Raw genomic sequence first — 15,110 nt, 5'->3', positions numbered from 1 at the left:
TTTATTCTCACCGCTCACTTACCTACAGCGCTGGTATTACAGGTTTTTATAAACCCAGCGTTAAAAGGCAAGTAGTAAGCGTAGAGCAAAATTATGCTCCATACCGCACTCCAATACCAGCGCTGCTTAAGTCAGCGGTGAGCTGGTTGTACGTGCTCGTGCACGATTTCCCCATAGACATCAATGGGGAGAGCCGGCTGAAAAAAAGCCTAACACCTGCAAAAAAGCAGCGTAAAGCTCCGTAACGCAGCCCCATTGATTCCTATGGGGAAACTAAATTTATGTTTACACCTAACACCCTGACATAAACCCGAGTCTAAACACCCCTAATCTTACACTTATTAACCCCTAATCCGTGTCCCCCAACATCAACGACACCTACATTATACTTATTAACTCCTAATCTGCTGCATCGGACATCACAGCCACTATAATAAACATATTAACCCCTAAACCACCGCACTCCCGCATCTCAAACACTATTTAAATAATATTAACCCCTAATCTGCCGCACCCGACATCGCCGCCGCCACCTACCTACATTTATTAACCCCTAATCTGCCACCCCCAACATTGCCGCCACTGTACTAAAGTCTAACCCTAACCCTTAACACCCACTAACTTAAATATAATTAAAATAAATCTAAAGAAAACCTACTATCATTACCTAGATAATTCCTATTTAAAACTAAATACTTACCTATAAAATAAACCCCAAGCTAGCTACAATATAACTAATAGTTACATTGTAGCTAGCTTAGAGTTTATTTTTATTTCACAGGCAAGTTTGTATTTATTTTAACTAGGTAGAATAGTTACTAAATAGTTATTAACTATTTACTAACTACCTAGTTAAAATAAATACAAATTTACCTGTAAAATAAAACCTAACCTGTTTTACACTAACACCTAACCTTACACTACAATTAAATAAATTACCTAAATTAAATACAATTAACTAAATTAAATACAAATACCTAAATTACAAAAAAACAAAACACTAAATTACACAAAATAAAAAACAAATTACAAGATATTTAAACTAATTACACCAAATCTAATAGCCCTATCAAAATAAAAAAAGCCCCCCCCCCCAATAAAAAAAACCCTAGCCTAAACTAAACTACCAATAGCCCTTAAAAGGGCCTTTTGCGGGGCATTGCCCCAAAGAAATCAGCTCTTTTACCTGTAAAAAAATACAAACAACCCCCCAACAGTAAAACCCACCACCCACACAACCAACCCCCAAATAAAACCCTAACTAAATAAAACTAAGCTCCCCATTGCCCTGAAAAGGGCATGTAGCTCTATTGCTGCCCAAACCCTAACCTAAAAATAAAACCCACCCAATAAACCCTTAAAAAAACATAACACTAACCCCCAGTTTTGAAGCGCCAACATCCATCCTCAACGAAGCCGGGAGAAGTCCTCAACGAAGCGGCAAGAAGTACTCAACAAAGCCGGGAGAAGTCTTCATCCAAGCCGGGAGAAGTGGTCCTCCAGACGGGCAGAAGTCTTCATCCAGACAGCATCTTCTATCTTCATCCATCCAGCGTGGAGGGGGTCCATCTTCAAGACATCCGGCGCGGAGAATCCTCTTCTTACGTTGACTCCCGACGAATGAAGGTTCCTTTAAGTGACGTCATCCAAGATGGCGTCCCTTAGATTCCAATTGGCTGATAGAATTCTTGGAATTAAGGTTGAAAAAATCCTATTGGCTGATGCAATCAGCCAATAGGATTGAGCTCGCATTCTATTGACTGTTCCAATTAGCCAATAGAATGCAAGTTCAATCCTATTGGCTGATCGTATCAGCCAATAGGATTTTTTCAACCTTAATTCCGTTTGGCTGATAGAATTGTATCAGCCAATCGGAATCTAAGGGATGCCATCTTGGATGACATAATTTAAAGGGAAACTTCATTGTTCCAGAAGACGTCGTCAGAAGAGGATACTCCACGCCGGATGTCTTGAAGATGGACCCGCTCCGCGCCGGATGGATGAAGATAGAAGATGCCATCTGGATGAAGACTTCTGCCCGTCTGGAGGACCACTTCTGCCGGCATGGATGAAGACTTCTTGCCGCTTCGTTGAGGACTTCTCCCAGCTTCGTTGAGGAAGGATGTCGGCTCTTCAAAACTGTAAGTGGATCTTCAGGGGGTTAGTGTTAGGTTTCTTTAAGAGTTTATTGGGTGGGTTTTATTTTTCTGTTAGGGTTTGGGCAGCAATAGAGCTAAATGCCCTTTTAAGGGCAATGCCCATCCAAATGCCCTTTTCAGGGCAATGGGGAGCTTAGGTTTTTTTAGATAGGGTTTTATTTGGGGGGTTAGTTGTGTGGGTGGTGGGTTTTACTGTTGGGGGGTTGTTTGTATTTTTTTTACAGGTAAAAGAGCTGATTTCTTTGGGGCAATGCCCCACAAAAGGCCCTTTTAAGGCGCTATTGGTAGTTTAGTTTAGCTTAGGGTTTTTTTTTATTTTGGGGGGGCTTTTTTATTTTGATAGGGCTATTAGATTAGGTGTAATTAGTTTAAATATCTTGTAATTTGTTTTTTATTTTGTGTAATTTAGTGTTTTTTTTTTTTGTAATTTAGGTATTTGTATTTAATTTAGTTAATTGTATTTGATTTAGGTAATTTATTTAATTGTAGTGTAAGGTTAGGTGTTAGTGTAAGACAGGTTATGTTTTATTTTACAGGTAAATTTGTATTTATTTTAGCTAGGTAGTTAGTAAATAGTTAATAACTATTTAGTAACTATTCTACCTAGTTAAAATAAATACAAACTTGCCTGTAAAATAAAAATAAACCGTAAGCTAGCTACAATGTAACTATTAGTTATATTGTAGCTAGCTTAGGGTTTATTTTATAGGTACATATTTAGTTTTAAATAGGAATTATTTAGTTATTAATAGTAGGTTTTATTTAGATTTATTTTAATTATATTTAAGTTAGGGGGTGTTAGGGTTAGACTTAGGTTTAGGGGTTAATAAATTTAGTATAGTGGCGGCGACGTTGGGAGCGACAGATTGGGGTTAATAAATGTAGGTAGGTGGCGGCGATGTTAGGGACAGCAGATTAAGGGTTAATAATATTTAACTAGTGTTTGCGATGCGGGAGTGCGGCGGTTTAGGGGTTAATATGTTTATTATAGTGGCGGCGATGTCCGGAGCGGCAGATTAGGGGTTAATAATTTTATTATAGTGTTTGCGATGCGGGAGGGCCTCGGTTTAGGGGTTAATAGGTAGTTTATGGGTGATAGTGTATTTTTAGCACTTTAGTTATGAGTTTTATGCTACGGCTTTGTAGTGTAAAACTCATAACTACTGACTTCAGAATGTGTTACGAATCTTGCCGGATAGGTTATACCGCTCACTTTTTGGCCTAAAAAAAAAAGCTTGTAATACCGGCGCAATGGAAGTCCCATTGAAAAAAGACTTTTACAAAAATTGCGTAAGTTAATTTGCGGTACAGCCAAAAAAGTGTGTGGGATAGCGGTACCTACAAGACTCGTAATAGCAGCGGTAGTAAAAAAGCAGCGTTATGAGCCTTAACGCTGCTTTTTTAATTATAATGCAAAACTCGTAATCTAGCCGATACTTAGTAGTTAAAGGGTTAGCTGTCTTTCACCTAGATTATGAGTTTTGCTCTAAACAGGGTGCGAAACTAATGCCAAAGAAGTTGCATTATTTCACCCTCCATAGCGCTGCCATTACGAGTTACTGAAAAGCCTCCTTGTGCATGCGATATGGTGGTGTTAAGCTCCATACCGCACAAAATCCAAGGACTGCTTTGACGTGCTCATGCATGCTTTCCCCATAGACATCAATAGGGAGCGAGTGTTAGAAAAAAACAAACACCTGTGATCGCGGAATGAAAATTCTCAACGCATTGATGTCTTAGGTTTACGTTTAAACCTAACACCCTAACATGATAAACTCCAAGTCTAAACACCCCTAATCCGCCTCCCCCGACATCGCCGCCACCTAAATAAAGTTATTAACCCCTAATTTGCTGCTCCCGACATCACCGCCACTAATAAAAGTTATTAACCCCTATTCCGTCGCTTCCTGACATCGCCGACACTATAATAAAGTTATTAACCCCTAAACCTCTGGCCTCCCACATCTCCACAACTAAATAAACCTATTAACCCCTAAACCTCCGGCCTCCCACAACAGTCCCCGTCGTACTCTGAAGCTTCAATGCAAGGTAGCCGTTTCAAAATGGTGTACCTTGCATTTCTATTGGCTGATTTGCTTCTTCAAATTCAAATCAGCCAATAGGATGAACAGCCAATAGGATGAGAGCTACTAAAATCTCATCCTATTGGCTGTTTTGAACAACCAATAGGATTTTAGAAGCTCTCATCCTATTGGCTGATTTGAATTTGAAGAATCAAATCAGCCAATAGGAATGCAAGGTACGCCATTTTGAAATGGCTACCTTACATTGAAGCTTCAGTGTATGGCGGGGACCGTATGAAGAGGACACTCTGCGCTGGATGTCTTCACGGCTCAGCTCCACCGGGATGAAGAATAGAAGAAGCCCCCGTGATGGATGAAGATGTCGCCACCTGGATGAAGACTTCTCGCCTCCTGGATGTCCGGACTTAGTGTTAAGTATTTTTTTTATTTTTTGGGGTGTTTTTTCAGATTAGGGTTTGGGCTTTTGAAAAAGAGCTTAATGCCCTTTTAAGGGCAATGAAAAAGAGCTTAATGCCCATAAAAATGCCCCTTTAGGAGCAATGGGTAGCTTAGGTTTTTTTTAGAGTTAGGTTTTTTATTTTAGGGGGTTGGTTAGGTGGTGGGTTTTACTGTTGGGGGGACTTTGTATTTTTTTTACAGGTAGAGCTGTTTAACTTAGGGCAATGCCCTACAAAAGGCCTATTTAAGGGCTATTGGTAGTTTATTGTAGGCTGGGGGTGTTTTTATTTTGGGGGGCTTTTTATTTTTATAGGGCTATTAGATTAGGTGTAATTGTTTTTATTTTTGATCATTTCTTTATTATTTTTTGTAAGCTTAGAGTTTTTTATTTTTCGTAATTTAGTGTTTATTTTTTTAAATTTTAGATGTTTTAATTTTTCTCGTAGTTTTAGTTTTTTTTAAATTTGTAATATAGATTTTTTAATTGGTAGTATTTTTTATTTTATTCGAATAGTAATATTAGGTTAATTTATAGTTTAATGTTAGGTTTATTTTTATTTCACAGGTAAGTTTTTATTTATTAAAATATAGTTATATTGTAATTTTAATTTAAAGTTAGGAGGTGTTAGGTTTAGGGGTTAATAGTTTAATTTAGTGTTTTGCAATGTGGGGGGCCGGCGGTTTAGGGGTTAATAGGTTTATTTAGTGGCGGAAATGTGGGGGGGGCGGTGGTTTAGGGGTTAATAGGTTTATTTAGTTGCGCAGATGTGGAAGGCCGGAGGTTTAGGGGTTAATAACTTTATTATAGTGTGGCCGCTATGTTGGGGAGTGGAGAAATAGGGGTTAATAACTTTATTATAGTGTCGCCGATGTCGGGGAGCTGTGGAATAGGGGTTACAAGCTTAATTATAGTGTTGGCGATGTCGGGGAGTGGCGGAATAGGGGTTAATAATTTTTATTAGTGTCAGCGCTGTCGGGAGCGGCAGATTAGGGGTTAATAGATTTAATATAGTGTTTGCGATGCGGGAGGATGGCGGTTTAGAGGTTAATAGTTAGTTTATGTGTGTTAGTGTACTTTGTAACATTTTAGTTATGAGTTTTATGAAACATTTTTGTGGCGCAAAACTCATAACTACTGCTTTTAGATGGCGGTATGAATCGTGTTGCTATAGGCTGTAACGCAAGCTTTTTGAGTGCAGAATGGACATTGTGTTACAGGCTAAAATGCTTGCGGTATAGCTATACCAACATGACTTGCAATAGCTGCGATACTGCTTTTATGCTGAAATTGCCATTTTGTTCAGCGTTAAAAGCCGTAACGCAAAACTCGTAATCTAGGTGATTGTATCTAGTAGAGGCATTTCTGAGAAGTGCTATAATTTTGTTTAAAGAAAAAAAAAACACTTTACAAATCAAATAATAAAAGGAAAAAGAACTTGCACATGGAGGATTGTATTCATTACTATTGCTTACTTGTTTCAAATTAATTTAAATCTATTTTCGTATTTATTTGTTTATGTTGGTTTAAAAAAAAATATATATTTTTTTTGTTAGTTTTAAAGGCCCAAAGTTAAAGTATGTCCCTGTATCAAATGGTTAAAGTTTGATTAATTGCAGCATAAAACTTTATTTGGAATAAAAATGGTGAATGATAAATTTTGAGACACAAATTTATAATATCTTCAATGCATTTATTGTCTAACTCAATCGCAGTTATTAGTTTTTCTCATATTAGGAAAACACAATATTATTGTACCATGTAATTTAACTTTTACTTTCCATAAAACCAGAAGTCCATGGATCTACTAACTGGACAAGTAGAGGTTTCATATCTGGAGAAGGAGGGTTTGATTTATCCATGTTCATAGGAAATCACACAACTACAGGTAAATGTTGTTCTCAATTTTTTATTTTTTAATGTTGTTTGACCATGAATGAAAAGAAATCTCACATCAAAATAAAATAAATAAAAAAATGAACACTTACACAATATCTGTTACTTTATCAGTTCTAATCTATATAATATGAGAGTGTATCTTTAAGTTAATAATTATGTGTCATAAGAAATGTCAGAGGGGTTCTCTGTGTTGTGTCACCTCTGTTTTATGGAAGCCTTGGATACAGTGTTTACTTGTGGCTGTTTAAGATGAATCTTTCTTTAATGCACAGGCCATTTTGAACCCTCACCTATAATATTTCAATCTTTATTTTTCTTTTCTTTTTCTTACAAAAAGTCATATTAGACACACTACACACACACACAATGTGTGTATGTATGTGTGTTTGTATATCTATATATATATATATATATACATACATACGGTGTGTATATATGTTGCGGGTAAAGTCAGATATTGGGTAATCCTAGGATTGCCCGGGTAAAACGGACATTACCCAAACGGCGTAAATCCCGATGTATGATCATAAAGCTTCACTGTCTATTTTTGCCTACATCTGGGTGGTTCAAGGGGGGCAAAGGTTCACTTGAGGTGAATGCCAGAGAATTGGCGGGGCACCTTCCTTGAACTCCCCAGGAAGAGGCAAAAGAAATAGTGTACATGGGGGAATTACATTACATTACAGTATAGTACATCAGGCTTTTCCCACAGCCGCTTCCGTTTTATCCGGGTAAGCCTAGGATTACCCGGCTTTCTTACTTTACTCGTAACAAATATATAATATATACAGTATATATATATATACATACTGTATGTATATATATATATATATATATATATATATACTGTATAGAGTCCAAAAACGGTTTTGCACTACTGTTCCACAACGTAGCATCAGCCAGGGTGCATATGTCTAGAACGTTATGCAGAAATCCAGAAAAAGACTGCACTCACTGGGCTTATAAGTAAAAAAATAGCTTTTAATATTCCATATTTAAAATGTGGAAATTAGCATGACGTTTCGGTGCTGTACTAGCACCTTTATCAAATGTTTAATAAGAGAAAAGGACAGTCTCAGTGTAGGTGCATCCTCAGTATGATGCCCCAAAGGAAAACATAAAAGTCACAAAACCTCAGCTTATTTAAAAACCTCCTACTTGAGCAATCAAAGGTAACCGTTTGCAGATGAGTGTGATTTGTGTTTGTGTTGCAGATGAGCACGTCCTGCTCTCTGCCGGTGGCTAATCACTTCCTGAATGGTGTGATTCATTCCATATTTGGGCCAGTCGTGATATAGAGATTCCACATGGCTAATTTGCATATCCGACAACATGGATATTAGGCCCCACCCATCAGGCTTGCGTCTCAATGTAAATTGGATCATTTTAGAACAATTGGAGTAAGTAAAACTGGATATAAATCACACGGTTCTTGGCATCATTTCTGCAACTAGGAGACCATGCTCCATATCTGTTCCCCACATATAGCGTGTATATCTATCATACATAATACTCCTCACTCTGGTAACCAATTGACAGTGATTTGAACACGATGTCATAAGCGCCATCAGATGGAAATAGTAGTCAGTCTGTAAATCACACACGTTCACAGTAAACTAAAGGAAAGCTCTTATGGGAGGGTTCTTGTCCAAAGGTAGAGGGCATAGAAGCCAGGAAAGGGACATACTGTATAGAGAGTTAAAATCAATAGTGTCCACATAGCACATAATAGAGGGATTGTCTAAAGTTCAGTATCCGGAGGTTCATTATATTCTGAGGAAAAAGATACCCCATTACCCCAATTTTTGGTATCTAGTGCAGGATCTCTGTATTGTATTTTATTTTCTTTAATTTTACTTTAACCAATGAATCGTCCAAAGTCCAGTTTTATGTTTAGTCCCTTTGGGGATACCGTGTCTAACATAAAGATCCACCTGGACTTGAGTTGTAATAGCCTCCTTGCGCGATCCCCACCCCTACTTTGTGGTGGGATGTGGTCAATTATCATACTGCACAGACTTGAAAGATTGTGTCTGTGTGTGACAAAATGTCGTCCCACCAGGAGATCTGATTCCCTATTTGTTAGTGCCTCTCTAATGGAGAACCTTTGGTTGGCCATTCTGTCTTTGAAAGCATTAAGAGACTGTGCAACTTGTAATAGCATGCATGTAGGAGATTCCTTTCAACTTCCACATAAGAACAAATGATACTCTATATGACATTGTCTCACATGTAGCAGCATATATGTCATATACATATGCCCATGTTCCCTTTTTTATGTGGGGAAAATGATAACTGTTTTCAAAGACAGAATGGCCAACCACAGGTTCACAGACACAATCTGTCAAGTACATCTGATGGTGCTTATGACATTGTGTTCAAACCTCTGTCAATTGGTTACCAGAGTAAGGAATATTATGTATGACGGATATACCCGCTATATGTGGGGCACGGATATGGAGCATGGTCTCCTAGTTGCAGCAATGATGCCAAGAACCGTGTGATTTATATCCGGTTTTACTTATTCCCTATGGTCTAAAAATATCCAATTTACATTGAAATACAAGCCTGATGGGCAGGGCCTAATATCCATGTTGACAGATATGTAAATTAGCCATGTGGAATCTCTATATGATGATTGGCCCAAATATGGAATGACACCATTCAGGAAGTGATTAGCCACCGGCAGAGAGCAGGACATGCTTGTCTGCAACAAAAACACGAATCACACTCATCTCAAATGGTTACCTTTGATTGCTCACGTAGGAGGTGTTTAAATAAGCTGAGGTTTTGTGACTTTTATGTCTTCCTTTGGGGAATCACACTGAGGATGCACCTACATTGACACTGTCCTTTTCTCTTTGGGTACATTTGATAAAGGTGCTAGTACAGCACTGAAATGTCATGCCAATTTCCCCATTTTAAATATGGAATATTAAAAGCTATTTTTTACTTATAAGCCCAGTGAGTGCAGTCTTTTTCTGGATATATATATATATATATATATATACAATATCTCACAAAAGTAAGTACACCCCTCACATTTTTGTAAGTATTTTATTATATCTTTTCATGTGACAACACTGAAGAAATGACACTTTGCTACAATGTAAAGTAGTGAAGTAGTGTACAGCCTGTATAACAGTGTAAATTTGCTGTCCCCTCAAAATAACTCAACACACAGCCATTAATGTCTAAACTGTTGGCAACAAAATTGAGTACACCTCTAAGTGGAAATGTCCAAATTGGGCTAAATTAGCCATTTTCCCTCCCCGGTGTCATGTGACTCGTTAATGTTACAAGGTCTCAGGTGTGAATGGGGAGCAGGTGTGTTAAATTTGGTGTTATCGCTCTCACACTCTCATAATGGTCACTGGAAGTTCAACATGGCACCTCATGGCAAAGAACTCTCTGAGGATCTGAAAAAAAGAATTGTTGCTCTACATGAAGATGGCCTAGGTTATAAGAAGATTGCCAAGACCCTGAAACTGAGCTGCAGCAAGACCATACAGCGGTTTCACAGGACAGGTTCCACTCAGAACAGGCCTCAACATGGTCAACCAAAGAGGATGAGTGCACATGCTCAGCGTCATATCTAGAGGTTGTCTTTGGGAAATAGACATATGAGTACTGCTAGCATTGCTGCAGAGTTTGAAGGGGTGGGAGGTCAGCTTGTCAGTGCTCAGACCATACGCCGCACACTGCATCAAATTGGTCTGGGTGGCTGTCGTCCCAGAAGGAAGCCTCTTCTAAAGATGATGCACAAGAAAGCCTGCAAACAGTTTGCTGAAGACAAGCAGACAAAGGACATGGATTACTGGAACCATGTCCTGTGGTTCGATGAGACCGAGATAAACTTATTTGGTTCAGATGGTATCAAGCGTGTGTGGCGGCAACCAGGTGAGGAGCACAAAGACAAGTGTGTCTTGCTTACAGTCAAGCAGGGAGGTGGGAGTGTCATGGTCTGGGCCTGCATGAGTACTGCCGGCCCAGTTTATTGAGGGAACCATGAATGCCAACATGTACTGTGACATACTGAAGCTAAGCATGATCCCCTCCTTTTGGAGACTGGGCCACAGGGCAATATTCCAACATGATAACACCCCCAAACACACTTCCAAGATGACCACTGCCTTGCTAAAGAAGCTGAGTGTAAAGGTGATGGACAGGCCAAGCATGTCTCCAGACCTAAACCCTATTGAGCATCTGTGGGGCATCCTCAAACGGAAGGTGGGGGAGCGCAATGTCTCTAACATCCATCAGCTCCATGATGTTGTCATGGAGGAGTGGAAGAGGACTCCAGTGGCAACCTGTGAAGCTCTGGTGAACTCTATGCCCAAGAGGGTTAAGGCAGTGCTAGAAAATAATGGTGGCCACACAAAATATTGACACTTTGGGCCCAATTTGGACATTTCCACTTGGGGGTGTACTCACTTTTGTTGCCAGCGGTTTAGACATTAATGGCTGTGTGTTGAGTTATTTTGAGGGGACAGCAAATTTACACTGTTATACAGGCTGTACACTCACTTCTTTGCATTGTAGTAAAGTGTAATTTCTGCAGTGTTGTCACATAAAAAGAAATAATAAAATATTTACGAAAATGTGAGGGGTGTACTCACTTTTGTGAGATACTGTATATATATATATATATATATATATATATATATATATATATATATATATATATAATATCAATCTGAAATGCTGACACTCACTGGAATGTTCATACAAAATTGCTTTGGAAGTGTGCTGTAACAGTTGGTGGCTGCTAACATAAAACTTGATAAATAAGATGATCATTACAGAGGACAACTTAGGAGTAGATGTGTAACGTTGCTCTTATGTGTAAAATTGTAATTTTAATATCCTATTATCTCTTCTGCTGAGGTCAGATAATTATAGTTATAAATTAACTTCTATAGTGATCAAACAATTGCTGTGTAGGATGTACAGGGCAAAGTTTGTAAAAAAAACTTCCTGTTCTCTCCGGATATGGAGTTAAATGAAAAGGAAAATGGTGCAAAATAATTAATGTATACTGTAATTTTCTTTCTAAGCATAATTATTTTATATTACAATATATATTTTTTGTGACAGACAATATTGTTTAATATTACAGATTTTGATACTCATTTGACCAGCATTCAGGAGGGTAGAGGAGGCTCAAGAGGAAGATCAGAAGGTAAGACCATTCTATAACTTAGCAATACAATTGTGTGAAATAATAAAACAATTAATATTTTGTTTATTAACAATTAATTATTTTGCTTTCAAGGAGAAATTAGTAGTATTCCAAGTTCACTGTCAGATGATGAGATTCCTAAAGAAGAGGAAGGGGATAACCTTGTGGATGTGTCACGTTTAGACAATGCGCCAGCTGCAATACTCATGATAGACTGGTTCCAACATCACATAAGCAACAGTGTGTTTCATAGCTATACTGCCTCAGGTATGTATGTACTAATCTGTTAGCTATAACTTTATTTACACAATTAACATCTACTGGGGTGCTGTTTATTTTTTATTATCTTTAAAGGGATAGTGTACTGTAAAATTATTTCCCCTTAATGTGTTTCTAATGATTTGTTATACTAGTTTCAGAGTATAACATATATGGCCAATAGCTCATTTAACTTTATTTGTGCATATGAAATGTGCTCTTTGAACCACGACCCATCAGATCTCCTTATGTTTTTATACACTCAATGTTCTCGTCTCTTACAGCTCCAACTGGGAGTGTAATTATTTTCAGTATAAGTGGGGATACCACTAGCAAAAGTAGCTATTTCAAAAGAAAAAATAAGGGTAACGTAGTTGTTCGTGAAAAATGTAGTACTGTCCAGCAGGTAAAATTGATCATTATGAACACATTAAAGGGGAGAAATGTTTAAGTACACTGTCCCTTTAAGTAGTTAATGAGTTTTTGTTCACCAACTTTCAATACTAAATAACATATGAATGGAAAGGTTTACAAGTGATCCCTAGCTCCGTTTACAAATTTGGTGGTTTTATACAAGGGTCAAGTCCAGTGGGAACGCATAGGAACGGAGTTCCTGCACTATTTTTGCAGGAACAACTAAGTTCCCCCTGGACAGATAGCAGAAATGCTTTAGTAAACACTGCTGCTGCTGGTGGGAGGAGCTTGAGCACAGTCTGGTTAGAGGGATAGTGATATCCTCTAGTAATGGGCAGTAGCACTTCCTACAATACACTAAATGCAAGCCTGTCAGCTGCCCTACTGTGTGATCACCCCACACTGTGTGGAAAACATGGTGCTTACATTTCTGTGTGGCTTGCTCTGGGGTTATTTAGCTCCCCTTAGCAGAAATAGGACTATTGTACCTTAAGTGAGTGAGATTCTGTGACAGAGGATGAGTCTCAAGCCCAAAGGCAATGTTTCAACCCTTCATTGGTTTTAATTTACTTTCATTAACCAAAGTGTATAGATTATATACTGTACATATAAATACAGTGTGTGTATGTGTATAAAACAATATTTATTGTGAAGGGGGTGGAAGTCTTGGAGAGTTCCCACACTTTTTTTTGTAGGACTTGACCCCTGGTTTTATACCTATATAATACAGACCCAGATTCCAATTCATCTGAATGACTTTACTTATCATATCAGCTTTAGGGGTCGATCACAATCCTGTAGACAAACATATCATATTATTTATGAACACAATGCCCTTAGACTTTAATGGTGGCTTTCTGTTTTCTACAGGATTGTGATAGACCCCATAGTAATGTTCTAAATTTAAACTCATTCCAACCCATTCCCTAACCAGTCAATAGTTTTCAAATGCATTCGGCCCACATAAGCCCCCACTTCCATGGGGAAAATGTAATAGTGATATTCCAGTCAGAAATTTAATTTTTATCTATTTTTAAAATGATTTTTTTTACTTTAAAATTCTTCTTTCTGGGCTTGCCAGTTTCAATTGATGTTTCTTTGCTTTTTCTTGTGCATTCGCTGTTCACGTGTAAGTAAAGCCCTTTTTTAGTTAGTTATAACTTTTACACTATAAAACATCTACAGACATTAAATATGATCATTTAAATGTTCATTTATGATTGAATATTTAAACATATTATACAATTGATTAACTAGATACAAACATATTTATGTGGAATTAATGTAACTGTACTCTCATTTCATTAGGCATTTCTTCCCAGACTGTAATTTTCAACCCTTTTGTGCTGAAGTCTAGCAACATGTATATGCTTGATCTGTCTATTGGTAAGTCATGTAATATTTAATTATATCTGTATTTAAGTTTATCAAGTTACATTGGATTAAATAACTCATTGTCAACAGCAAACTTTGCGTTTCATTACTTTCAAATAAACTATTTTCTCCTGTAAATATGATTTATAATGTGAGTATTCTGTTTGTTGAAATGTAATGTTACACTTTATAGCAAATTCTGAATAAAATGAAAAAGCTTGTTTTATAATATTATTGTATATTGCTTTTTTCTTCCTTTTTTACAGCATCTCGCGGAAACATAATTGGCAAGTCCCAGCTGTACTTTACTGTCAATGAAATGCCACAGAGAATTACTTGTGCTGTTCGATACAAAGAGGGTTTTGAACTACACACTGTTTTCAGCATATTTTGTACTTCAGGCCAGAAGGTACCATTCATTACCAATTAGATTTAATGTACTAAGTTACCAATTGATATTTAGGAAAGTTCTTGTATCGCAGATACTTTATTGGTTAATTATGAAATTATAATTTCTAACCTGTACTACTTAAAGATATTTTAAAGCCAGTAGAACTTAACCTTTACAATAGAAAATTAAGCACTATTCATGCAGAGTGAGCTTTATAGCACACATTTTTTACTACATTATAATCAACTCTTGGGGGTCTATTTAAAAAGCAGTGGATGCTGCCTCCAAACCACTCCGCTTCAGTTCCGACTGAAATGGAAGTTAAGAAGCAGCGGTCCTAAGACCACTGCTCCTTAACTTGTCCGCCACCTCGGAGGTGGCAGATAGCAATCCACCCGATCGAATACGATCGGGCTGATTGACACCCCCTGCTAGAAGCCGATTGGCCGCAAATCTGGGGGGGGGGATGTATTGCACCAGCAGTTCACAAGAACTGCTGGTGCAATGATAAATGCCGACAGCTTATGCTGTCGGCATTTATCGATATGCGGCAGACATGATCCGCTATATCGGATCATATCCGTCCGCACATTAATAAATGGACCCCTTGGATTCTAGTAACTACTAGTGAAAAAAACTTAGAAATAATGGTTGCTAAGTAATATAGGGCCAGATTACAAATGGAGTGTTATTTAACGCTCCTGCTTGAATGTTAACTACGCTAGAAGTAAGATTTTTGTGCACACCGGGTTGCGTTTGTATTAAAAGTGGAAAAAATACTGTTTTGGTTGTGTGCTAACCCAGCGAGTGTAAAAAGCCGAACTTACAATATTGAGTGCGTAAAAACCTATTCCCAATAGAAGTCAATAGAGCAAAAAGTGTGTGGGGGGGGGGAACCCCTAACCCGGTCTCATATTCTCAAGTGCGCTAACCAACATGAAAATAAGAATAT

General features: G+C 37.8%; 1 protein-coding gene across 1 annotated transcript in view; it reads left to right on the top strand.

Annotated features, from left to right (window-relative positions):
• Window positions 1-15,110, top strand: part of LOC128661511 (uncharacterized) — a 300,034-nt gene that overhangs the window by 110,237 nt on the left and 174,687 nt on the right. The window contains exons 28-32 of the mRNA XM_053715761.1: window positions 6,433-6,528; window positions 11,659-11,721; window positions 11,815-11,988; window positions 13,702-13,779; window positions 14,034-14,176. Of these exons, the coding sequence (XP_053571736.1) occupies window positions 6,433-6,528; window positions 11,659-11,721; window positions 11,815-11,988; window positions 13,702-13,779; window positions 14,034-14,176 (554 nt within the window). The remainder of the gene's footprint in view (window positions 1-6,432; window positions 6,529-11,658; window positions 11,722-11,814; window positions 11,989-13,701; window positions 13,780-14,033; window positions 14,177-15,110) is intronic.

The sequence above is a fragment of the Bombina bombina genome, chromosome 5 (assembly GCF_027579735.1).
Source record: "Bombina bombina isolate aBomBom1 chromosome 5, aBomBom1.pri, whole genome shotgun sequence".
Classification (NCBI taxonomy): domain Eukaryota; kingdom Metazoa; phylum Chordata; class Amphibia; order Anura; family Bombinatoridae; genus Bombina; species Bombina bombina.
The sequence above is the reverse complement of the archived record's forward strand: the minus strand, read 5'-3'. Positions and strand labels throughout refer to the sequence as shown.